The sequence below is a fragment of the Tetrao urogallus genome, assembly GCF_951394365.1.
Source record: "Tetrao urogallus genome assembly, chromosome: 25".
Classification (NCBI taxonomy): domain Eukaryota; kingdom Metazoa; phylum Chordata; class Aves; order Galliformes; family Phasianidae; genus Tetrao; species Tetrao urogallus.
In genome coordinates, this window is record NC_136838.1 from 1,250,221 (window position 1) to 1,277,418 (window position 27,198).

The 27,198-nt window shown below is 46.2% G+C and overlaps 1 protein-coding gene across 1 annotated transcript in view; it reads left to right on the forward strand.

Moving 5' to 3' along the window:
* Window positions 1–18,828: 18,828 nt before the first annotated feature.
* Window positions 18,829–27,198, forward strand: part of RANBP3 (RAN binding protein 3) — a gene marked incomplete at both ends in the record, with an annotated part of 37,785 nt that continues 29,415 nt past the window's right edge. The window contains one exon of the mRNA XM_079546633.1: window positions 18,829–18,850. Within this exon, the coding sequence (XP_079402759.1) occupies window positions 18,829–18,850 (22 nt within the window). The remainder of the gene's footprint in view (window positions 18,851–27,198) is intronic.

The following is a 27,198-nucleotide window of genomic DNA, read 5'->3' on the forward strand; positions in this document are numbered from 1 at the left end:
AGCGTGCCCTCAGCCTGTGCCTCTGCTCAGCTTGAAGAGACCTCAGTCGTAAAAGAGTGAGGATCTGGGCAAAGGACTTTTAAAGTAAAGTCTGCACGGGGGCTTCTGATCATCTGACAGAGAGATATTCAGGCGCAGTGGAACAGCTGCAGTGCTGGGTCGGAAAGCATCCAGCAGAAACCTATGCCCAGATGTTCGCTACCTACCAGTCAGCATTTATTGCTTCGGCCTTCTGACAGCACTCAGTTTCTCCCAGCTGCTCAGAAGAACCACTAGGAAGCATGCTGCCATGAATCTCAAGTGTAAAAACCCAGGTGTTAATATTCCCCTTGCTAATTGCCACAGGGAAAGATGTGATTTTCTGATATGTTAAGCAATCCCTCAAATCCTCCTCTGCTGGATTTTGCAATTCTGTGGTCTGGTTCTCCTTGTTACAGTAACCTTAATTTGGGGGTTGGGATTAATTTTATATCTTGTGCTGCTGGCTTGGCCCAGGGAGCAGAGTCCAATTATGCAGCCATGACCTTCATTCCAAGTTAGCAGAGTTTCTGCAAATGAATCTCCTTTGTGTTAAGCAGAGCTGCTCAAATAATGGCATTTCCTTCCTATGGGAAAAGCCAATATTTCGACATTTATTTTTGCCCTATTTTGAAACAAAAAGCCAAAATTTAAACTCTTGCAACACATGAAGTGCAGAAAAGTCCTAGCAGAAAAGTAATGTTTTGTTTGGAATCAGACCCACGCAAATCTGCTCCCACTTAACCTGTAACATTGCTTCACTATCAGATTTTTACCGTGCAAAATACCTAGAAATGGCAGCTCCCATGAAAATCTCACCCAAATCCCTCCAGCGATAGGGGGAAGAGATGCAAGGAGTCATTTAAATTCCCTTCTCTGCCCAAACCCACCTCTGACTCTCCCTTTCAGCCCTTTGCTTTCTCCTCAGCAATACAAATTGTCTAGCAGTGTGCCTTACGTATTTGAAAGAGGATTTATTCAGGTTTCGTGTCACAAACAAGTTCTTCCTAAGGATCTTTGTTTCACTTCCCTTACGGTGTTTTTACACTGAACTCTACTTAATGTCTTGCCCATTAATTGGGAATGGGCTTTGTGCAATGCAGACACGGTTCTCATGTGCACGTGGCATTGCTTATTGAGAATTGTTTTCTCTATTTCTTCTCTTCCATAAGCAGACTGCACTTACACTTCCCTCCTTCCACCACCCTATGCCTGGCTGTACTTCATGCTGCACAGCTTCTCCAGCTCTCATGCCTTCTGGTCACATCCTATTTGCCAGCAGACATCAGCTGCCTCATTGTGCTTTAGCACAGAGCTTGCATTTGTTGTTAGGATGGCTTGAAGAAGCTGCTCCCTCTCCCCAGCCTCCCTGCCCACACAGCTGGGTGCTGATGGGGCGGCCAGAGCAGCTTGGAAGAAGAGAATCTCACCCAATTTTCAAATAAGAGTTGGGCGCTAAGGAAATGGGTTATTAGGTTGGCAGCAACTGCTCTGGGATGGTCTCTGGCTTGAGGGGTGTGAGTGGGTCCCTGGCACCTGGGAAGTCAGGGGTGGAAGATTTAATTAAGATGGGGAATAGCATCCCATAGGACGGCCACGAGGTAGGAAGACCAAAACTGAACAGCTGTTGGGCTGAGAGGAAGCTGCCGAGCTGCATACAGCATGCACCATACTGTCTGACTGCAACTGCTGTGCAGCCAAGCGATGCAAAAACAGTGAGCAATATTTCTTGGCAGTCCAGAGAACGTAGTGGGTACAACTGTTACTTCCGTGTGTGGTTTGTTTCTGAGGATGAGACACTGTGAAGCAGCACAGCCACATGCTCTCCTATACCATGCTCCGTATTTACATCCTAAAACGCCTCATTACATCAGGGGAATGGCTTACGTGGCTTTCCATCAACATTACATTACACCCTACATGACTGAGCTGTACAAGCTGGAGAGCATCAAAAAACCTTACTAATATTTCACGTGGCTTGTTCCAGTGCTACCGTGGGTTAATCTGCCTTCTCTGAGCTGGGAAAACAGGGTGGCAATACTTCTGCTGCTCTGATGATATATTTGTCCAAATTTAACTCGGCCCATTTTCTCTGGTATTCTCCACATGGCATTACCACTGGCATTATGCTCTTCTCCATCAGTTCCCAACTCTGTGTATGTGTATATTACAAGGACGAAAGGGACCATTTGTGATCATTTAGTCTGACCTCCTTTTTTAGGACAGGAATAGCCCTGTGTTAATTAATTTTCTTTTAAGTAGAATATACTATTTAGAAATATTTCTGAACCTGCATTACTCTTTCCTGGTGGTGATGAATTCACCACAATTCCAGGCAAATTATATAAGCCTGGGTCTACCTGACCCTTGAATGTATGTATGATAATTTGGAAGAAGCAGCCAGCTGCTGCTGTAGATAAGCTGAGCAGAACTTAATATTAATACTAACACACCAAGGGGCTGTAGCATACCTTAGTGAATGTGACGTGGAAACACCTGTGCATACAGCACTTGCAGGCTCAGTGTGGATGGTCCTGCAGCAGACAGGACAGTTAGCAGCTCCGAGTTTCTTCCAGATCCCCGCCTCAAACAGTTGCTTCCCTTAGCACATATTAATGGCTTCCCTGTCTTCTATTCCCAAGTGAGATCTTTGACTGCAAACCCAAGTGCTTCTTTTATTGACTTCTGATTTTGCAATTTGCTTTTCCTTAGAGATCCATCCAATTATTTACCAGCTAACTTTCTTGAAGGAGAATAATTCAAAATCACAGGATTTCTCAGAGAAAACAGCTGTGTAGGAAGTCCACAGCCTTGGCTTTCCTTCACTGAATTGCAGAATCCTCTAAAACCAGCTGCTCGTAGCCACTCCTGATGGACTTCATAATTTGTTCTCACCAATTCTTTCTAGGAAAATCATGTTCTTCTTCAGAGACTTTTTTCACTTTTTTTCATCCTTTTGTCACGTTTCTTTGACTCCTAATGTTGACAAAAACACATTTTTGCCTTGGTGTAGAATGTTGCTCTAAAGGCCAATACTTCGAAGAACTCCAGGTGCAAGCAGAGTCTTCCCTTCACAGAGATCTCCAGAACTTGTGTTCCAGGGAAAATTCTGCCCTATGCAGAGCTACAGAAGGCTTGGGGCCTGCCATGTGGCTTTGGTGCCTGCCAACCATGGGGGCTCAAGGCCTGCCGTGTGGGTCTGGGTCCTGCTGTGTGGGTTTGGGGCCTGCATGCGGGTCTGGGTCCTGCTGCAGGGCTTTGGAGCCTGTGTCTCCCTAAACACCCAGGAAGAACCCAGCTGTACATGCAGCACTGGGTCGTGATTCAGGAGGCCTGCGTGTGCACTCAGGGTGCTGTGGGCAGGACGCACCTGCCAGCCTGCAGCATGGCAACAAGGGAGCGATCACACGAAATGAGGTGCCTCCTTCCTTAACCCAGCATCCTCGCCGAGTTCCCAGCTTTCTTCCTCTCCTCTGTTGCAGACCTTAAAGCAGACGGGTGAGGCGGTGGCCAGGAGGCCGTCAGACTCGGCTCTGGCAGGCACACGAAGCCCAAACAGCAGCATGGAGAATCTTGGAGTGGTGCTGGCTGCACGCTGTCAACAGAGCAACGCAAACTGTCTCACAGCTCATTACAGAAACTGAGCTAGAGGGAAGGCACGTTCGCAGCTTATCAGGCCACCTCCTCTGTGAGCTCTCTGATCTACTTTTCCAGTGATTGTTCCTGACCTAGGAGAAGCCCCTGAGAAATCTCACAGTTTGTAGCCTGAAGCTAAACGGGCATCAGCAAGCGGCGACGGTGGGGAGCCGGGAGCGTGGCACGCGCAGTCTGACTAACCAGCTGGAAAATTCCACTCTGTTGGCCATGGCAGAGCACACGCAGGCACTTAGGAAGCAAGCCTTGCTGGCGCTGTAATTATCTGCTCGCTGGGCTGCTGCTCTGCTTGGCTGCCATGTCACATTTAGCAGGACACCCGCGCTATCCGCTCAGCCCTCTTAGCACCACGATAAGGAGTAGTGATGGAGCAGCGTCCTGCTTCCTTTGCTCTGTTTCACTGTATTTTTTTTAGCACTGCTGACAGTCAGTACAGGGCGACATGATGGGTGAAGCCCTGGAACAGGGCTGCCAGCAGAACCTGCTTCTCCTGTGGCTCTGGCCAGGCAGTGCACAAGAAACAAGTTTGTGTGATGTTTTCACTATTGGCACCTCTGCTATGTGATCGGCCCCAGACATCGCTGCCCCAGACCAACCTGAAATCTGCTAACTTGTGTGAAGCCGGTAAAATGACGTACAGTGGAGTTTTCTTACTTCTGACCATCTATCAAGACTAAAGTAATCCCAGCACATATATTTAGCCTTACACTGTTGAAGGAATACTGACAGACTGAGGATCTGAAAGCTTTCAAGCGCTACCAGCCCCAATCTCTCTCTCTTTGCCTGTCTCGCACACCTTTTCCCTGTTTCCTCTTTAATGCTTGCCCTTTCCCTCCCATCCACACGCTCTTACCTTCTGGATTTGCAGCTGTGCTCACTGTAGGTATGTTTCATCCCCTGTTAGGAAGTGAGAAACGCCTGCAAGTGCCTGGTGGAAAGCCTCGTGTTACAATGTCACTTAGGTCACCCATACACCCATTAGAGCCACTGGGAATAAATCCCATGGGAATTAGGCAGCTGTAAATCCTGGAAACTATGCTCCACGCTTTGAATGTACTTTTGCTGAGCTCCTTTTAATACTACGTGCTAAAGGAGTACAGAGGGCATCTCAGAAACCTACACATTTCAACAGCAAATCAAGGAACAAACATTATTCAGACTTTTAATGTCACATCCCTAAAAAAGCATCTCACTTGCTAATAACCACAAGGCACCCAGCTGCGTGTGATCACTGGATGCACGAGGAGGTGCAGGGCAAATCTCCACAACTACCCAAGAAACAGTTGTGCAGCCTGCAGCAATCCGCTGCTCCTGGCACTGACAAGGGCAGTGAGGTGCAATCAGGAAACGCTCTCTGAAGGATTTTCCTTCTGTACTGAATAACAAGACTATTTACTAATGCTTCCATTCTACTGTATGCTTCCCCTTAGGCAGGTTTTTAGATGCATGTCTAAGTTTTATCCACACATTTGAAACACTGCCTCAAAAATGAGTTGATGGAGGAGGTCTGTTACCACTTTCCAGGTCAGCTATTTTAAAATAAGGTATCAGAAGAGGGACAGACATTTGAAGAAGGGAAGTTCGCTCACTCTAACCAACATTTCCAGGCATCTAGCACGTAACTTAATTCTCAAGTTCTGGTTAAAGTACGCATCTTGCAGAGCTATTGCAGAAAATGTGAAAGATGGAACTAAAGTGAGTGAAGTGACAGTCAGTGTCCTGCCTTTGCTTATATGAAACAAAAAATGCTTATATGAAACCAAAAATGAAAGCTACTTCTTGAAAGGTGCAGGTCTGTGAGCTTCTCACAAAGCCTGAATGTGCACAAATTTTGTAAGAGCAAACTGTATTACAGACATCCCATCATCACCCACTGCTGTGAGAACGGGAAATAGCACAAAATCTACAAACCCCAGGAAGAAGAATAAGTATTTCCCAGTATTTGCAAGTCTTAGCACCTTTAACGCCTCCCCTGGACAGGAGTCCTCTCCAAGTTTGGAATCTCCTGTATGGATAACATAACACCTTCATGCAAAATCAGTCAACAAACCGAGCATTACCTTCACAGGGCCCTCACTGCATCTTCATGCAAAACACCAGCTGGAGTGAAGCATCGGGACGGCAGCAGGGAGCCCAGCGTTGTCCAGAGGCCAACCTCTGCCTGCCGACACTGAACAACAGCATTTGCAAATCTCCAGCTGCAGAGAAAAGCCAGGCACCAAGGTGAGAGGGAAATAAATCCTTTGGAGAGGAGCAGTTATCCACCAGCCCCACACAGCATCACATCTGACTTGCTTCTTTTTCGTTCTCGTGACTTTGACTCTTGCTGGCCTCCAAGAGCGAGGCCACGCTGCTGCCCTCCCAGCCGGGCTGGAAGCCAGTGTGAGTGCAACCTCCAGTGCACTGCAGATATCTGCCAGGCTGCACAGACAGCGGTGTGGGAAGAGCATGATTTGTGCCCCAATCCCTCACTGTGGGCAAATGTTGGGCAAGGGCTGCAGAGGGCAGCAGGAGCTGCTGAAGTGATGGAGCCAGGAGGCCTGAACTCAGTTTTTGCAATGCAGAGAGCTGAGGGAGACAGCTTGTCCTGGAGAGAAAAGTGACTGCAAGTGGTACTAATGTTTTCTGACATTAATTATGAACCATGTGCAAACTTAGAACAAAGGATAACCTTCTCAGAGCACACAGCCATACACAGGGCTCCCTGGTAAATGCCAGATGAGCTCCTTCCTGAGCCCTGGACACCCCAGCCTCGACCTGCAGCAGCAGAATGAACAGTGCTGCCGCCACTCTCCCTGCCACGACTGCTGGCCAGAGCTGCTGAGCTGCAGGGCTGTGCTCTGCACGGAGCTGCATGGGGCTCTCAAGCACCCTGCTGGGAATGCACTCCCACAGTGCTCAGCCAGTGCTTGCTGTGTGGTTCACACACAGCCTACATGCCAATGCATGGGGCTGTTGCCCACACTTGTTTCAAGATATCAACCACTGCATGTGTTTTGGTGATTCTATGGAATTGCAGGGGCACCTCAGCTCTGAGGAGGAAGTTGTGCAAGAGGTAAACAGAGCGTAAGAGTTTGGAATGCTTTTGTGTGATTTTGCAACACACTGGGCTAGCTGCAGCCCATCTGCAAAGCCCTGTGTTAAGTGAGAAACTGGGACCTCAGGTGTGGTTTTGTGCAATGCAGTCTTCAAGAGCTTCATCAGGTAGTAAAGAAGCAAGCAGAGAAAGGCTTAAGAGATGAAGATAACTCAAGTATGGCTCGAACTCAGCTAAACTGGAAACCTCAAATGAGAAATACCAACGCTTAATTACATGGCAGTTAGACACAGGCTTTCAGTTCTCATTTTCTTTTCAGCTGTAATTGCTTAAATCTCCCTTAATATCTGAACAGAAAGAAGCATCTCATGCTCATGGTTTGTGCAGCCAGTCCAGTGTAGTGTGGAGTGCATTCAGACTCCTCACCCTGAAAGTGCTGGTCTTCCACAGCACTGCTGCAGTTCTCCAGAAGTCCCGGTGTGATCACAACAAGCAGGAGGTGATTTTTTTGGCTCCTCAGGAATTCAGTCTCTCCAGAAGAGCTTAAGGCATTGGCTTGAAGTAGTCAAGTGCCATCAGGAGTCATTAAAGAGAGACAATATTAATTTCAATCAAACGCTGAATAAAATTATGCAGCTGGGTGTTGAAGACATGTTCACACTGGTTATCTTTAAGGACAACAATTTTTAGCTCTGGGTGAAAGCTTACGAGGGAACCTGCCACAGTTACATGGCTCTGTGTCATTTGCAGCCCTCCCAGCTCCATCAGCAGCCCATCTCCGACATGTGAAGCAACATCCATACACATACACATATTTCTTGGGCATTGCCTCCTGTGATCTTATTGCAGGAAGGTACCACTTAGAATGAAACCTGGAATTCACACAATGAGAGATTTTCCACTAAAACATTCTAAATGCACAAAATTGTCATGGTAAATCCATCACAGCTGATAACCTTGTCATTCAGAACAAACACTGATTACCAGGCACATCAGCATCACACCACAAGCCTTTTATTCCCCCATCATATGCACTACAGTGTATGTCTGTAGCTTTTGTTTCTAATTTAATAATTGGTTTTGATGGCATTTTAAAGCGGTAGGTCATGAAGCCAAAGCAGGCCTCGATTCTACTGCAGGCAAAAATGTTCCAGGCTGCCAGGAAATCTTTAAAAAAATAATAGCTGTATAGAAGACAGAGAAGAGACTAAAGGTAATGTTTGTTTGCAAACGTATCTGAAAGCTCTTCTGTTCAAACCCTCCCCACCCGTGCACTGCATGCCTCCAGATTCAGGTCTTTCTTTTGGGATCTAGTGCAGCACTCTGCAGCACTCCAACCCTGGTGGGCTGAAATCCTGCGATCTGATGCTACATAGCAGGCCTCTGAGGTAGGCATTCAGAGATGCCAGAGAGAGAGGCAAGAATGTGGTGATTCGGGACATTACACGGGCACAGTCACTAGCAGGGGAATTTCTGAGTAAGGGATGCTGTGAAACGAAGTGCCTGCTTCCCCACCTAGTGGTTATGTTCAGAAGGATGAGGGCTGCTGTAAAAATCCACTGGTCGAAAGACTGGGGCTGTATGCATTCAGCTTTGGGATTCAGACCCACAGACGTGGTGGTACCCATTTGTGCACACTGACACTCCTCAGATGGGAAGGCAGTTCCAGTGAGAACTGGTCCAAGTCTTCCTCCTCTTCTACCTGCACAGCATTCTGGACAGTCTTCTGAACATGAATCCTAGTCACAGAATAGGCACAGGCACAAACTCCAGGGTCTCCCAGAAATGCAGAGAGTTCTGTGAAGGTTCTAAGCTGTTGAGTTCAGCCCCTGAACAGCTGCAGTTACTGAGGCTCCTGTTCGTCCATTCAGGCCACACTGTCACACAGAACATGAGGACAACCCACACTCTGATCCCAGTTTTGGACCAGAGGGTTCAGAGAGTCAAATCCTGAGAGCTGGGTTCAAGTTTATGGAGAATTAGGCATGGGTGCTACAGACCGTGGGACCATCCTGAGGCATCTCTTGGTGATCACAAGTGTGCTCAGCTGCCCTCCCACACATGCACCTTGCTGGAATTCAGCCACAACTTTGAGAGACGAAGCTCTCAAAACAAAAGGTGGTTTTGTTGATCACTCCATTTTTCAGATGGTGCCCACTGGTCTTGTGCTTTAGCACATTCCTGAAGTCCCTCAAGCCAAAAGACACCTGGCCAGCTGCTCTCAGGGTCCAGGAAGCTTCCTTTTGTTGTGCTGGGCCACCACCTAGTGGGTGCTGGTGATCACATCACAGCCACAGTAAGGGCTATGTCATGGCCTACCAGGTTCTGAGCTGGCATAAGAGTGACGTCCCGATGAGCAGAGCTGTGTGCCAGAAGGAAACAGGACAGTATCCCAGAAAAGATGAAACCTGGTTTGTGGCATCTCAGAGATGTCAATGGCAGATCTGGATGGCTGACCAGTGCTCAGACACACAAGTGTTGGGAGGCAGTGCCTGAAGATGTCTGGGAGATGTCCCTCTCTAGAAGAGGGGCAGAAGGGCAACCTGGCTTCTACATTACCTGCCTAGCCTGCTCCTGCTCCAGAAGGGATGGGCTTTGGGAAGGGCACACACCTTGCCTGTATGGCCCATTACTGCTCTGCCATTAGCCTCTCAGATATCTAGCATGGATAACAAGACATGCAGAACATAAGGCATCCAAAATAGCTGAGAACTAGCCTGGCATGCCAGCAGAAGCCTCTGCCAATGCCTTCTACAGCTGTAGGTGCAGCAGATCTTGGAGATCACTGCTGCATTTCCACTATGTATCTCTACCACCATTCATATGAAGACAAAGACTGTTATGCCTAATGTCCAGGGATAGAACTGGCTGGCACTTGGACATGGTCAAATCTCTGCAGGGCAAAGGACACCATGCCACCTTTTAAGCCAGGCCAATGAGACCAACCCTTCCTGCATTCCCATCATCCACCACAGGTGTTGGGTGATACAAACGTCTCACAGTCACATGCCTCAGCCGTCTCTATGGCAAGTGTCATTTTTGCCTGCCATTCTGGCTCAAAAGCCATGAGCATCTCTGAAGCAACAAGTTCCCCTTCCTTATGCTGATGGCCACCTGCTCCTGAGGAGCCCAGGGGAGAACCACTGCACCACCTTCTCATGTCTGACCCTGTGGTCACAGCCGCAAACCAGGAACAAGTGACCCTGGACACGAGTAGGGTTGCTGGGTGAGGCAGATACCACCCATCTGTGTATGTACAGCAACAGTGACCGGCGCTGAAAGCAATGAGAGTGATTGTTGGCAATGGGAGGTGTAAACCTCTTGTGAGGCTGTTTGTGTGGAGCAAAAAGAAAAAAGAGATCTAATTTGGGGCTAACACCAGGTCTCAGCTGCATATGACACTGCTTGGTATTCTGCTAAGCTTGCCAGCCAACTCCCCTTGCAGATGATTCAGTCATAGGAGTTTTGTGTGTATAACACATAAGTGTGAAACCCAAGCCACCTTTGTATCTTGGAGTAGTTGAGGAGGTCATGGAAGGCATTGCACCGTGTCACACGAGGCACCCTGGCAATGGATATCAGCTGGGGGATAACGGTCTTGGCCTCTGACTCCAGGAAGTTACAGCCCTTGAATAATACTGATCTGTTGGGGAAGAATAGGACAGCAAGCCTACTGAGAACAGAGGAACTGCCTGCTTCAGCAGCACACATTCTGAAAAGACACAGTCCTACTGCGGAGGATTGTGAGGATGCCCCTGCAGAGAGCTTCCATGGCATGGTGCACACTCAAGCATGAGTGAATACAGCAATAGAGACCTAGAAAGAGACATTGTGACATTTAGTTTCAGTGATGGCTGAGCCAGCTATGATCGCATGCAGCACTAACAAAGCTGACTATTATTTATGGATGGCACTAAGAAAGTTGAGGAACTGTATTTCTCCATGACTTTGTGTGTGTGCATGCATGTGTACCTGTGCAGGAATGTACATACCTATGCATGCAGATAAGTATCACTGTATACAGGTGAGCTTGTGTTTCATAGAATCACAGAATAGTTTGGGTTGGAAGGAACTTTGAAGACGACCTTGTTCCAACCCTCTGACATAGGCAGGAACACCTCCCTCTATACCAGGTTGCTCACAGCCACATCCAGCCTGGCCTTGAACGCCTCCAGAGTGGGAGCATTCATGACCTCTCTCAGCAGTGTGCTCCAGTGTCTCACCAGCCTCATAGAAGATAAGTTCTTTCGAATATCTAATCTAAATCCGCCCTCTTCCAGTTTAAAATAATTTCCCCTCATCCTGCCACTACATGTCCTTATAAAAAGTTCCTCCCCAGCTTTTCTGTAGGCCCCTTCCAGGTACTGGAAGGCTGCTAGAAGGTCACCTTGGAGCTTCCTCTTCTCCAGGCTGAAGAGCCCCAGCTCTCAGCCTGTCCCACAGCAGAGGTGCTCCAGCCCTCTGACCATCATTGTGGTCCTCCTCGGGACCCACACCAACAGCTCCATGTCCTTCTTGTGTTGTTGCCCCAGAATGGAATGCAGTACTCCAGGTGGGGTCTCACAAGAGCAGAGCAGAAGGCAGGATCACCTCCCTCGTTCTGCTGGTCACACTCCTCTTCATGCAGCCCACAATCTGGTTGGCCTTCTGGACTGTGAGCGCACTCTGATGGCTCTCACTGAGTCTTTCACCCACCAACACCCCCAAATCCTTATCCTCAGGGCTGCTCTCAAGTCATTCTCCACCCAACCTATATCTGTGCTTCCCATTGCCCCAACCCAGGTGCAGAACCTTGCACGTGGCCTTGGTGGACTCCAAGAGCTTGGCATGGGCCCACCTCTCCAGCCTGCCCAGGTGCCACAGGATGGCATCCCTTCTCCATGGCATGTCGACTGCATCACTCAGCTTGGCGTCATCTGCAAACTTGCTGAGGGTGCACTCAATCCCACTGCCCATGTCACCTGCAAAGACGCTAAATAACACCAGTCTCAGCACTGATCATGAGGAACACCACTCGTCACCAGTCTCCACCCGGACACTGAGCTGCTGACAGCTGTCTGAGTGCCAGCATCCAGCCAATGCTACATCCAGCGAGTGCTCCATCCATCAAATCCATTTTTCTCCAATTTGGCAACCAGGATGCTGTGTGGAACAGTGTCAAACACTTTGCACAAGTCCAGGTAGATGACATCAGTTGCTCTTCCTTTATCCACTGATGCTGTAATTCCATCATAGAAGGCCAACAAGCTTGCCAGGCGTGACTTACCCTTGGTGAAGCCGTGTTGGTTACCACCAATCACCTCCTCTTCATTCTCCTTGTGCCACAGTAGTGCCTTCAGGAGGATCTGCTCCATGATCTTGCCAGGCACAGAGGTGAGACTGACTGGCCTGTGGTTCCCTGGATCTTCCTTCTTTTTCCCTTCTTGAAAACAGGGGTTATGTTTCCCCTTCTACAATCAAGGGGAAGTTCACTAGACTGCCATGACCTTTGTGCCTGGGCAAATGCACACGCATGCCTGTAGAAAGCCTCAGTGATGAAGACAGTTTCTGTGAATAAGTGCTGCAGCTCTATATAAGAGGAGTAAAATCACATGCTGGAATGGTGTTGTTATTTTTTTTTTAACAGAAATCACTGCATGGGAAAGGAACAAAAGAGGAAGGATGAAGACACTCTATAGGGATAAAATCAAAAGTGAAAAGAAATAAAACAAACTCAGTTTTACCATCTATGGTTTTCAAATGCTTTTGCTTCAGTCTTTGGACCTTACAGAGATCATAGGAATAGAAGTCAGAATTAATATAGAATATTAAGTTAATAAATAATTAATAATTATTAAATATTATTATATTATAAATAATTAATAATTAATAATATTATAATAAATATAATTAATAAATATTAAGTTAATAGAATATAGTATAGAATTAAAGTCAGCAGAAAGGAAATGCAAAATATGTCAGGCAAGACACTGCACACCTGTTGTCTGGGTCTTTTAAAATTCTGTTAAAAAGCACTGCATGGGTACCATGATTAGGACGATGGTGAGAATTTTCTACTGGATTCACTGCTTTGGCTACTCTACAGATACATGGTGAGAACCATATCAAGATTACAAACATAGATATATTTTTAAAATGCTAATGTTCCCCAGGGCTGCTGCTGGGATTATCTCCTTCAGAAACCCAGGGCATCGGATGGAGGATACCTTTGGCAAGTTTGTAGGTGATGGCAAACCGTGTGGGAGAGTATTCAATGTGTTGGATGAGCAGCCCACGATTCTGAAGGACCTCAGCCCTCTTGAGAAGAGGACTGATGAGAAACTCACAGAGATCAGCCAACACAACTGCCACATCTTGTCTCTGTCCTTGAAAAAAAGGAAGGCTTCTGGGGCATCTGCTTGTAGCCTTCCTCTACAAAGGTACATAACAAAGGTATCAAGACAGTGGTACGTGAATTTGACTGACTTTTGCTATACGGATCCAAGCAAGTCACAGGGATCTATAGACTAAAATCTTACCAAGCTGCTCAAAGTTTTAGGTCAGCTGGCTCTGACACGATGTCAAACAGGTAGCCAACCAGCCAGGGAAGTTTGTGCCTCGTTTGTACCAGGTTTGTACTTCTCAGTCTCCACATTTCAATCGGAGCATCGTGTCAGTGATATCAGTCTTCTAGGGCAGCAGGGTCGGTGCTAACACAACAGCTTCACACAGGACAGAGGAAGTTGTGCTTATTGCTTTGGGCCAGAACAGCTATTTCCACACTTCTTTGACTAGAAAAGTAGGGGTGAAGTGAACATTGCAGTGGTGATGTCTGAGATGGTTTTGAACTGAATGCTGGTATGAACTGAGCGGCAAAGAGATGGGATGGATAGACAAAGTGTGAAGTGATGGAGGCAGAGCCTGAGCTCATCCAAATTACAAAGTCTCAGAAGAAAGAAAGCCTTCAAACAGGGTGGTGTTGGGAGAGAGGAGAGAGAGAGAGCTCGAGCTCTGCCGTGGAAAAAATATTTAATTTGTCAAAGTCATAGTGACTTTTAGGCCATGTCCCTTTAGAAATGCTGACCTAACAATAGTACTAATCAGAAAGCACGGCATTTATAGTATCTTAATGGCATGCACCCAAAATAGATTCTAGTTATATCAGCAAGTTGACAAGCTCACAGGGTACAGATAACTCTTGTAATTAATTTCTAAAAGTCACAGGAACTGTGAAGTTGGTATGGGTGGAGTTTACTTTTTACTGAAATAATAAAGTGCCAGAATCACATCTACCCTGCTATTATTATAGACTTACTTGTAGGTAAATTAAATCAGAATACGGCCTCCAAACTCTGATGGCATAAAACTGTCAATTTTCCTCTCTTATGTTAATGATACCAGAGAAGTATGAGCTCTAATTAGAACATGAATAGGGAACACACTGTGACCTGCTGGTTCTTAAGGTCTAGTGAGCGTAACTTTCTGAGGTAAATTCTTGCTAAATCACTTCCCTGAACTAGGTCACACCACCCACTGTGTCAGTGCCATGCGTTCATTAGAGAAGCACAGCATAGCAGTGCCTATAATTAAAGTTGCCCAACAGTTCCATGATAAGAACATGCTTGCCATCTCCTACAGGCTCCACCAGCTTTCATGCTCTGAACTGAAATGTCCTGTGATGGATAAGCATTGTCAGAATGCGTGCTTAAGTTCAAAATGTAATTACTGTGTTTTAGATCTCACATAACGGGTAATTATTCTCATACCAACTCAGTATGAGTGTTTGCCTCAGTTTGTAAGACGTCTGCTTTGGGACAGAGACTTAATTCCACGCAAACTGGAGCAAATTCAGCCACGCTGCATACCGTGAAGTTACAGTCCTCCTGTGATTGGACACGATCGTGTTCTCAGCTAAATGCTCTGCAAGTTGTGCACCAGGCATGATCCACTTATCCAGCAGAGGCACACCACGGGTTTGGACATCACACAGCTTCAGCACTGCCACCTGGCTCGTAGGCTGCTAGTGGACATGCAAAAAACACTAACATCGTGCAAAGCCATTCAATATCCAGCTGCTGTCATTGCTCAGTACCCAATAGGGGCACCTCTTCGCTTCCCTGGGTGATAATGTTAGTCCTGGCACTTCGCAGGCTGAGAGCTCCTAAGGTACTGCAGCAGGTTGTGTTCCTAACACAGACAATACTTCATAATAAAGTGCATGCAATTACAACAATTCAAACAGAAATAAAACATTTTCGTTTGGAATCTCTGTCTCTATTTTGCAACACTCCTATTAAAACAGAGAGGGCAAGAGCATGAATGTAACTGCTGGGAAGGACTTGCATTTACTACGGGAATCAGAACTGGGCTGACTGTCTGCCTTTACAGCTTCACCAAATCATTTCTTCCCCTTCACAAAAGCTGAAGTTCCCATGGCTCTGGGATTCAGTCCACCTGTAGGGCTTCAAACGTTATCTTTTATAAAAGCTGTTACATTTGTTATCATTTCTCTTCATAAGCACTGGAAAAAGCCTGATATGAAATCAGGGCCTTTCCATTGCACTGAGGAGGAGCAGGTTCTATTCTCTGTGAAGACGAAAGTCAGAAGTTGCATCAAGTCTCTGAAAAGCTGGATTTAGTACAAGCACAGCTGCAGCTTTATATCCACTGTGAGGAAAATCCTGTTCCTGGGTAGATGACTACTACCTGCAATGTACACAGGCTATCCAGCTCGCTCAGCTTCTCACAGCTGCTTGGTGAGTAGACTGTTTGATGGACAGCAGTGGCAGCCTGGTCTTCTCAAACTTCTTTCCTATTTGCAGTACTTCTTACTGCAGCTATCTGGCCAGCCTCCCATCTGAGCCTCCACACAGGTGTTACACATCAGGCTTTGTGTTCAATTATGTTGCATTCAGACGGCACCAAACACAGACTAACGAATCAATGTAAGTTGTTGTTATTATATTTTTTTTAACAATTTTCTCTGCATTTTACTTTAATTCTTGGATCCCCTTCAGAACGTAGGTGGTTAATCCCTCCAGAAGTCAAGGGGAAGGTACAGGAAGGGTAGCAATCTGGGTAAAATTAGTTACACAATGGCATAATAGTGATTCTTGTTGCATTTGCTCTTGCCCCATAATTTCAGGTATTACATTTGTCTTTAGTACTAATTATCTATCTTTTTTTTTTTCAGAGACCAGCTCAATTCTCTGAATGGCTCTAAGTCATATGTGTATGCATAAGGGAGTGGGTATATTTGCATACATGCATGCATACAAATTATTGTTGTATATAGTTAAGTTTGTCTTTCTCTGTGTACACTACTTTCAGTTTCTCAGGACTGTGAGGTTCTTAATAAACTCCTCATTGCTTTCACTAATTTGCATTAGTTTAGCATAGCAGACAAACTCTTGCACCTCAATGTTCCGGCCCTTTTCCTGATGGATTTTACTAAATTCTCTCTGATTGCCAACAGACCATGGATTAACTTCCTGCCATTTAACCACTCATTTATCCACGTTTCTGACCAGGCTCTCAGTGCAGGGTTTCCATAAGCTTTTGGTGTCTCATCAAAAGCATTTTAAACAGAAGGCATGCAGATTCTTTCAGATCCTCTGGATGGCAATGCCCTTAGATTATCAGCACGCAGCCAAGTCAGTGATAATGGAATGTGGGAGTGTTGCTCCTGCTCAGAAATTCACAGCTCATACAGCACTGCCAGGAACACATCCAGTACGATTTTTACACATTGCACCAATCTCCCCAGAGCATGTTATTTTCCATGACACCTGACTGATGAATACACTGCAATCACACCAGAATAATCAACGTGAGACAGAACTTACAGATAGGCAGGTCTACCTCAGCTGTGACACTCTCCCTCCCCAACAGGTGCTGTGTCTGAAGTCTTCACCAGCGACTGCATCAGAACAGGGTATGAGGAGGAAGTCCCACTGGTGGGACTAAATTGTCTTCCAGATCCTTAGTGACCAGCAATGGGTCCAAAGTATCCCCGAGCAGAAGGAAACATTTCAGACCATCTGGTGCTCATCTTACAAAACACAGAAACTGTCTCTTGAACCTCATCACTGCTGAAAACTGAGTTGTTTTCACTGATGAGCTTATTGAAGCCCTGCTGTTACAACTACTTGTATTAGATGTGCTCGACACAGTTAGGAATTGTTGATGTACCCTAGATATCATAGTGAACTTCCCTGTCAAAATGGAGGTTCTTCTGATGGGAACTTTCTCACTGAAGAGTGACAGTGAGACATGCAATCCGTTACGCTGCCCATTCTGCAGTACGTGACTAGATGAATCAGAAGGGTTTTCACTTAATCACATGTACTAACACATGTAGTTCAGGAAGCTGGAGTCCTATGTTAGAAACTGGAACCAAAGAGTTCCTAACACTGGAACTAGCATTCCTAGCATGGTTATTCCTGGGTCTTTTCTTGGTACCTGCTTCAGGAGCTTGTAAAGCTGGCCAACAAAACAACATTCCCTGCTCTGTCTTCCAACATTGATCTATGCTGATCCCAGTGTTAGAACAAGATTTCTTCCTTCATTTTGTGCACCTCTTGGGTAATGCTATCCACAACATCGCAACAAGCAGGTGATGCTACAGGATTCAGAGGCTGAAATGGGAGTGAGCTCTCTCATCTCAGGTGTGTGGGTCCTTGGGAAATACACAACGTGCTGTGCCACCATCCTCAAGGGCAGCTCTGACTGTTGATCCCATGGCTGGAGTTCTGTCTTCAGAGAGCTTGGGGGAGATTTGCTTGGGACAGCATTGCAGCATCTGATGCACGGTCTCAGATGTGAGTGATCCAAATCGTTTATTACAAGTTCTCACATCACTTATATACCTTCACAAGTTTTCTTTTTCTAGCTTTCCCATCCACCCCTACAACTTTCCCATCCACTTTTACAAGTCAACAGAGCATTCTACGAAACACTCTTCAACCATTCACACAGGCACTTATTCAATCCGAGCCATGAGATGTTCTTTCTTCTTCTAGAGGTGTCCTTGGTTCTCATGCTGTTTATTTTCCTCCACAGCTTCTGCTCTGAACAGTTTTTCTTGTATTCCCACACAGCATCACACGTCATATAGAGGAAAGTTAGTTTAAGCAAGGAAAGGATGGTGGAACGCAATGAAAAGCTTGATAGTATTTTCATTCTGCCTCAGGTCTCTACTTCGAGTGAGAGGTTGACTCTGTTGCTTAAAGCATCCCTTGAGCATGGATGTGGCTTCCCCTCAGCTTCAAGACCTATTGAAGGTAATAAATGACTCACTGGCAACAAACAGGACCTGAGGAAATGGCCGCAAGCTGTACCAGAGGAGGTTTAGGTTAGACACAAGGAAGAACTTTTTCTCTCAGACGGTGGTCAGGTGCTGCAATGGCTGCCCAGGGAGGTGGTGGAGTCGCCGTCCCTGGCAGTGCTCAAGAGGCGTATGGATGAGGAGCTGCAAGATCCGGTTTAGTGCTTGTGGTAGCAGTGGTGATGGGAGGGCGGTTGGACAAGATGATCTTGCAGGTGTTTCCAACCTTGTGATTCTAGGATTCTATGACTGACACAGGCTTACAGCCCCTTCGTGGGGTCAGAAGAGCGTGGGTGGGCTGGGAGTTCTCATGTGATTCTATGTAAGCTGCCAGAGAACAGTAAAAAAGCGGCTGTTGGGATGCAGCAGCAGTCTGAGATGGTCCGAGTTCTGTCTGGAGTACGGCCTGTGGGAAATTCGAAGTTCACTTCGTCATAGCTGAAGGCAGGACTAAAGTCCAGTAAATCCCAGAAGAGCAGAGTTGGGACACAATGCCTCAAGTAGTAAACGGTAATTAAAGAACCATGTAACAGCACGGCCAACACCGAACCGCTGCGCTGCTGACAGAAGGGCAGCTGACAGCAGGACTGAGCCCTCAGCCCAGTGCGCCCGCCCTGAGGCGGTGCCACGCACCACACCCCGGCCTGCCCTGCGCATGCGCGGAGCCACCCGCCACTCCGCTCCCGCCCCCCGCCCGGCCGGCCGATCGCGCATGCGCGGCGCGGCCGTAAATTGGCGCATGCGCGGCGCGGCCCGCCGGTGGTGGAAGCCGTCCGGCTGCGCGATGCATTTCGGGCGTGATTGAGGAAGTAAAATGGCGGACCTCGCGAACGAAGGTAGGCGGGCGCCGCCGTGCACGGCGCTGCTGGTTGGGCCCGGCCGCACGCAGCCCGCCGCGCGTCCGTCCCACTCGGTCCCCTCCATCCGCTCCCGGCCGCTCTCAGCGCACCGCCTCCGCGCGGCCTCCCCGCGCCCCGGCCTTCGGGTGAGCGGCCGGACAAAGGCGGCGCCGCCGGGCCGCGCTGTGCCCCCCGCTCCGCCCCGGGGCCTCCTGCCGGCTCCCAACTGCGCGGTTTCCGCGGGAGGAGGGCTGCCCCGAGCGGGGCTGTTGGCTGCCCCGGCCCTTACTGCTGCTGCTCCTTCTGGCACGGCGAGCCCTTGAGGCTGCTGTGTGCGGCCGGGTGAGGTGTAACCGACGTTTCTTGGCTTAAAAAGCTTGGGAGTAAAGAACTCCGAGGAGTTGGAGTGCTGTGGGGTGTACAGGGGTGGTGTGTGAGGTTTCAGCTCCAAGGGGTGCAGGCTGCTGCTTAAATAACATCGGGTATCAGCAGGTTGGGCAGCTCTCCGTGGGCCCAGATCAGCCTGCAGCATTTCTCCCAGAGTCCCACCCTCAGGAGCGACGCCTGGGGGCGGTGGGTGCAACTCCCTTCTCATCCTCACAGAAGGAGTTGAATGTGCTGAAGGATACAAAACGCACAGTGCTTTCACACAGTGATTTTTTCCTGATGCTCAGGCTTTCTACCAGTGGTTGTTTACAGCTCTGATGTTAACGTCCTCCAGCGGGAAGTATCTATGGTAGGCATAACTTTTGGATGGGATCCCACCTGCAGCTGACCACAGCGTTACACTGAAAGCATTGAGTGAATCCTCTGATGCAGCACATGTGGAGTTGTTGGCTCCCCAACTGAAGAGATGCTGTCGGTACTCAAGAAGGCCCAATAAGTAGTTGTGAGAGCAGCAGTAAAATACGTTATGGTTATTAGTGAGAAACTTGATGATGATATGTAGGACCTTACAATGAATTTTGATCTCTCGCGGTGTTCTTTTAGCACCAGAAGTTTGGGAATGGCTGTTGTGGCTCATGCAAGCCCTTCACTTCAATTCCCAGTTTGAGAGGGAGCATTAAACTGTAAGTCATGTTCTAAGTTATCAGCATTCATTATCTGGTTTGTCTTGTGTTTATGCTCCTAGCCCTGTATGTCTGCAGAATTTTGTAGCCTTTCTATGAGGGAAAACAAGAATCACAATGTGGTATCATCTGTATGTTTTCATCTCATCTTTCTTTCCTCTTTCTCCCTTCAGACACTTCCCTGACTCCAGTGAGTCCCCTCACCTGCAGATCTCTTTAGCTCGCGTCTCTTTCCGGAGTTATCATCTTCATCCTTCCCCGTTACATTTCTTCTCTCAAGTACAACTTCCTTGAGGTGGAGCAGGACCAGCTCAGTTCTGATGTAGCTGGATGCGTTTTCTGGTCTTAGCTTTCTTTCCACTGGTTCCATTTCTGAAGTATCTGATTTTTTTGCACAGCAGTGCAACCACATGTGCTTATGGCAGTGGCATCCTTCTGCAGGAAGTCGGTGTCTTCAGTAATCTTTGTTTGCACTGTTTGTGGTCTCTGACATTTCAGTGATGCTCCACGGTGACTTTCATCACTTTCTCCTCATTCTTAAGCATATTCCTGTTAGATTTTTCTGGCCTGTGTGTGAATGTCCTATTTCCCCACACCTGGGTGTTTTCATTTGAATATGTGAAACAACTGTTTCTTTACAAATATTTCTTCAACCTTCTACTTTACATTGGTCTTTCTGTTTCAAGTGTTTGCTGGTTAAATGTTCACATGTGGTTAAAACAAATTGGGCAGTACAGCAGCACTTTCTCAACCATACCTCATAATGAAGTGTGATGCTAATTAGTTCTTGACACATAGTAGGCACAAATATGTAGAAAGTGGTTTCGGTCATTTTTGCAGATTGTTTTTCCTTAGCATGCTTAAGCAATAGCTTTTCTTGTTGGTTCCTGCAAGTGAAACTTGCTTGGGATCTTACCCATCTGAGTTCTGCAGTGAACCTTCCTCTGTCTTTTGGTCTGTTCTGCTCATATCCTTTCTGCTCACACATACAGAAATCATTCAGTGTGATGCTTTTTCTGTGGCACTCCTTTGTTTCTATTTATTCATAGTTTTTTCCTTTTCTGACAGTATGCTGGTTAGTTTTACTTCCCAGGTTCTGACTTTTTAGTCTTAACACCTCAGTGGTGACTTAGCACTAAGTGTTCTACCGGTGTCCTTTAAGCTATTTTAATGGACAGCCTACGATCCATTTCTTCGTAGGATTCAGAACTACCACGCTGTCCTCAATCTATTTGTTCCATTACAATTTTCCTTTAACTTGCCTTTCCTCCTCTGTTGTGTTGGTGAAGCTGCACCTGTATCCCTTGGTAGTGGCTTGATGTCAAGCTGCATCCTGGCACACGGGTGCTGGATTGAGGGAGGGGTCCTCTTCTGAGAAGGGAGTGAAGAATGAGGGGGTTCTAATGGCACCTTCCCGAGTTTCTTCCGTTACAAAGCTTCCAAAGAACAGATCCAGTCTTGGAATCAATCCCTGCCACGAGGGAGGTGAGCTGCTGAGTGTGGTGCTAATGAAGGGGAGAAGGCGAGCTCCTCTCCACTGCTGGAAGTTCCATTACAGATTGGAATGAAGGCTTGAGGGATTGGCATCATGAAGCTCTGAAAAGCAGTTCTGGAATATTTTGGAATTGTATACACAATTGTTATCATATGAAATAGGTATGGAATGATATTAGGAATTGTCTCTAAAGCCTTTGATGTGACATTCAGTGATTTATTTTTTTTAGCCGGATCGTGATTTGAAACTGGCACTCGTTATCCACAAATCTGTCTGTGACATATGATGGAGAACTGGAAAACTTCCTCTTGGGCTTGCACTGACTTAAACCTTAATGCTCTTCTCATTAACCTGTAGTTAATGTACAACTCAGCGTTTGTATATGACTGACTTGCTCCTGTGTCTGTGCTTTGGCTGATAGGATCTCTTTGTGTTGAGCGTGAATTATTTCTTTTCAGTCACTGAAGAGGTATAAGCTTTTCTCAGGGCCAGTGTGTGATTGCTTCCTTCCTATTTCCTGAGCAGTGGGTGCCTGTGCTGCACTCCCTGTGTTGGCAAGCTCTGGCACTTCTGTAGGAACCAAGCAATGTTGGTTTACGAGATAACGGTCTGTGAACTGCAGCAGTTTGTTGTTGTCACCTTTTGGAGTGCTCTGTAAATACCTCCACTGCAAAATAGTTGGGTTTCTTCACTGGTTCCTCATCTGCTGAGAATAAGCTGCTTTATTTTTTCCCCATTCCTGGTATGTAACATTTGCTTTATGTCAAGTAGCTGAAATGAAACTATCTAAAGCAGAGGGAAACCTGCTGATGCCACCAGGACTTGGGAGATGAAATAACACCTTCTTTGCAGACACAAGAGGTTTGTGCTTTAAAAGTGGTAAAAACTTTCTAATTAATCTTAGATATGTAGAAAGCACTCTACATTCCCATACCAGCTGTAGCACTGCTATGTAGAAGTTGCCTGCTTGTTCATATGATCAGAGGCAAAAAGGGTTTGAAGATGAACCAGACTGTCACATGCTTTACATCTTGAAAGCAGAGCTCTCAAAGTGGGGCACAAGTATCTAGAAGTATATTTTTTCCTCTTTTCCCCCACCATCCTGTTGTAACTTATATTCACCATGACTTCATTGGTGAACTCTGGATGTGAATGATCCAGTGTCATTAAGTATGATTGGACTTTGCTTGTGGGGTCTTTTTCAGTGATCAGCTGTTGGCTTCGTAGCTTTCTTCTTGCTTTCAGTCTATTCATAGCTATGGGAAAAGAAGAGTCTTGTTTTGTTTTCTGCCCCTTTGCAGTTCTGTGAAACAACAAATGCGGGGTCTCTTTTTTAGCTCCTTCTGCACTGAGCAACTTGCATGTATTGAGGTTGCAGAATATTTTTGCTGAAATAAGCACAATTTAAATTTAACCTTGAATTATTTTAGATTTAGATTCAGCCTTTAGTCAGAGGAACTTGTCCTTATGTTCTGAGCTGGCACCCATCGCAATAAGAAGGTTACTTCTGAGGTGGCAGTGGCCAAAGCTTCCTGTGCAAAGGCTCTGTAAGCCACTGCCTGTGGACAGGCATTTCTTTCTGCTTGCTACACAACTTATTTTTTCTTTACACAGCCCCTAAACTATTAAATGTAATAGCAGTGACGATCCTACATTTGATTTCATTCAGCAGAAGCTTTTAAAGCAAGGAAGAAGTTACTTTAGTGAGTACTGTTGTTTCAAATGTCTTTATTTTACCAGGTGGCATTTGTTGGGGAATGTTGGAGAGGCGTTTGTCTGTGGGGAACTGTATAGCTGCATTCTATCTGATTGTGCACACAACTTTATTCCTTAAATACCCTATCTTCGTGTGGTGGTGTTCTCAAATATCTTCTGCTTACCTGCATTCTTTAGAACATCTTTTTGTTTTTTTTCTTTCTAAGCTGTTGCCATTGAATATTTTTCAGCTGACACAGATTTAGGTTCCACTACTTTTCCATACTGCAGTATGAAGAGAACACCTGCAGTTATTTTCCAGGTTTGATACCATATGGGCTCCTATACGTGTGTAATTCAGCTGCTATTTCATAGTTTTGAGTGGTATCAGAGCAAGCAGGAAGAGCGGATTGGGTGCTAAGGAAGTAAGGTATGCTGAGAGAATGCTTACAGTCTGTATAACCAGCACTTAATTCTGTTTGCAACTAATTTGTTTTTCTTTTTTTGCCCATTGTTTTTTTCCAGATATTTTTGAATATTCATTTTTGCCCAAATCTGATGGAAGGGTTAAGAAAACCTTCTGAAACATCAGAATAGTCACTTTTTCCTTCTATCCTTAGCAGCACTCTAGTTCTTCTGCAGCTGGTTTGATGCAGCGTGCTGATCTCACACCCAGCCTTGGCAGGGATGCATATTGGTGCTTCCCATAGCCCAGTCTGTGGAGATTCCCCTCAGCCTTTTTTTTTTTCCCCCTTTGTGTTCCTTTTTAGCTGATTGTCATCTGGTTTTGCTGTTTATTTGTGTGTTGGCTTTACACCATTTTGGTGCCCATTCTGCTCCAGCTGAGCTGGAAAGGATGTGCTGCTCTGGGTTGGGTGTAGGCTGGGCTCTGGCAGCTGTAGCAGAAGGATAGTGTCTTATTTCAACTCTGAAATGAGTTATTTGATAATTAAGTGGGTCTGTTAATGAACTAAGCCATCCTGGAGCTGGTCTTTCTGAGAATGAGCAGAAAAGTGTAAGGAAGGGAGGAGTTGGGAAGGCTCTGTGCTGCTCCTCGCAGGGTTAATTCAGCTCTTCTTTAGAGCTTGCAGTGCTTTGAGGTGGAAAGTGGAGGAATGAAAGCAAATTGTAACATGTCCATGAAAATCAGTGTCTGTGCCCTGGTCTTTCAGGATGTTACTGCTGGGCTTTCTTAATGTGTCGTGCCTCTCCCTTAAGGACCAGAGCCTGGAGCACTGGAGGTGATGTGAGCATTTTCTGAGGAGCGTTCTTTCCCTGCCCCATGTATGCTTGATGTTTTAAACCTGTGGAGAAGTACCTTTATATTTCCATATCAACCTGTTTTTTTCTCCTTTCTGCTTATGTGCTGATTTGTGTGCATCTGTTTGCTGCTGTGTTTTCCTGGGGTCTGCAGCCGTGTTAGCACAGTAAACGGATACAACATGCATGGAGGAAAGATGTGTGAAGATTCCCCCCATGCACATCCCCCAAGGAGCAGAACAAGCCCACAACTCAGTGCTCTCGAACAGTGCAGGAGATCCTCGCTTCAACAGAAATATCCCAAATTTCTAGAATTCAGTAGACTGTAATGTACTAAAGAAGACTTGGGAGAGCTGGGAATGAAAGTGAAGAGTTCCTCTCATAGACAAGTGCTCTTGCAGGGCAAAGCAAGGATCTGTGCTCCTGGGGAGGGGCTCCTCTCAGCTTATTGTCTGTTTTCTCAGCATCTCTTCCTCGATGTCATCCTCAGAAAATATCCTCTGGGTATCAAAATATCCTCTGGAAGTTGAGATTCAGAACATCCATTATGTATTTTGGAGATTCATCATCCTTGAGGTCCCTTCCAACCCTGGCCATTCTGTAATAGGAATTGCACATGTAACATTTCCTTAAAACAATTTCTGTAGTGCATTGCAGTTCATGTGCTGACCCACAGGTAAGCAATAAATTATCACTCTGAATCTCTTTCATGAGTTAACAGTCTAATTGCCCTTATCCTTGTTAACACTTCATTGTTTGTGGGTATGATCAAATTTTTTCTCTGCATTCGTACATTATGATGGGCTCAAGTCAAGGCACGTGTTTTCAGCTTGAATGCATTGCACTTTGTAGATCCAAGCAAAGGCTTGCTTGCCTGGTTTCCTTGCAGTCAGATACTGCTGCACTTCTAAATGTAAGTTGGAATGAAGTTCCAGAAGAAAACATTTGCAGTGTTGTAGGTGCCATCAAAAATGGGTTCATAAAGACACGTTTTTTATATTTGTGCACTCAATATCCGTGGGGTTTTTCAGTTATGGGTCCTTTCATGCTGCAGTGAAGGCTCAGAACTTTGTATTTCAAAAATAACACTCAACCCTTATGGTTGTGTGGATGTCAGCTGTTGGAGGGGTAAAATGAGGTCACGTTTTGTCTAGTTGGAGGGAGCATGGCTGACCTTGTAGCCTCAGACACAGCTGTATGTGCCTCAGAGCGGAAGAAGGAAAAACCTCGTGATAGAATGCATGATGTGAAGATGTGATACCTCTGAGCAGATGAGGGAGTAGCCTCTGACTTGGTTTTCAAGGCCTGTGAAGCAAGGTGAGTAGGTTTAGTAGTGTATCTGTGGTAATACATGAGGCATATCCATTGCTAATGACTAGACAGCGAAATGGCTGACAGCTCTGTTCTGTGATGAACCTGATGGTGCCTGGTGCAATGGAAGCACACTGAGTTGATGTGGAAATACGGCTTGTGCTTGTGTTGGTCACTCATCCAATAAATCTTTTTCAGCACAGCGTATGGTGACATCAGTCTGGGAGAAGAACAGAATTGAGACAAAATTTGTCACCTCTGTGGTGGTAGTGACTGGGAAAAGCACTTGGGAGGAGGAGAAATAAAATGGTTCTGGAATTTAGAGTGGCAGTGAGGTGGTTCTGCAGGGGGGTTTGGTTTGAGGCAGATATTTGGAATAATAGAGAATGTCCTACAAGGGATTGGTTTTGTCCTGTTTACTGAAAAGCAGTATGGAAAAGGACTTGTGCAGAGTGCAAGTGCTTTCACAAGGGAAGCATCAAATATTACCTCGTTAATATGGTGTATACATAAATGCAGTCAGGGAGAGCAGCACTTGTTCCTGTTTGTAATTTTTTAACAAGTGAGGTAGTGAGTGATCCATGGTGACAATGTCTTCATCTTAAAGCCTTTTCTGAAAGTGCTTCCTCAGAACACGTGCGGTGTGCTCTGAAGGTCATGTCAGGAAATGCAGTGCTCCTCTTGCCTTGGGCTGGAATGAAGCGAGCTCTTGCATGTGCTCTTGGTGCAGAACTCAGGGAGGACACGAAGTGAAGGATGTTCTTTATATAATTACCAGCGCTGCTCGTATTTTTCAATGTAAAGAGCAGACCTTGTGTGCTTCTCAGAGAAGTGAGTCTGTATGAGAAATGCAGTCACCTCTTTAAAGGCTTTATATACGTGCAACAGAAATGGAGTTAAGTGCACAATATTGGTTAACATCTGAAAAAATAGTGCTGATACAGTGCAAGCATCCCCTGCTAAGCAGCTGTGTAACATTATAACAGGGCACTCACACCTCCTCAGCAGCATTGTAGATTTTGGATCCGTGGTGAAGAATGTGCCTGCTGCAATGGGATGGTGGTGAGCAGAGCTGTCATTGCTGTAATTGCGTCATTAATTAATATTAAAATGCTCTAAATGCTTCTTTTTTTCATTGCCTTAAAGGGAAGGATCGTAAGTTGTAAGCTCTTCCTCCCTGCATGAGCCAAACCTGGCCAGGAGGGGAGTCCAGAATTGTCCCTGCCTTGTGGGGATGTGGCTGCTCCCTCCAGAAGGAGCTGTTGTATTGCCATAGACTCAGCTTTTGGGGCAGGTGTAGCAGTTAGGTGTGAGATTTGGTAGATTCAGTTACAGTGTTTTTGTTATTTCTGGATATGGCTCTTAGAAGGGTGGAAAGTCCGCCCTCAAGTGATGTAGAGTTCTTAGCTGGCAAACAAAATAATTACTCAATCACTTCACTTTGTCATCACAGCTGACCCAATGGCTGTTCTTACACCTTCAGTCCTGTGAAGTACCTAATCTTGTTCATAGAA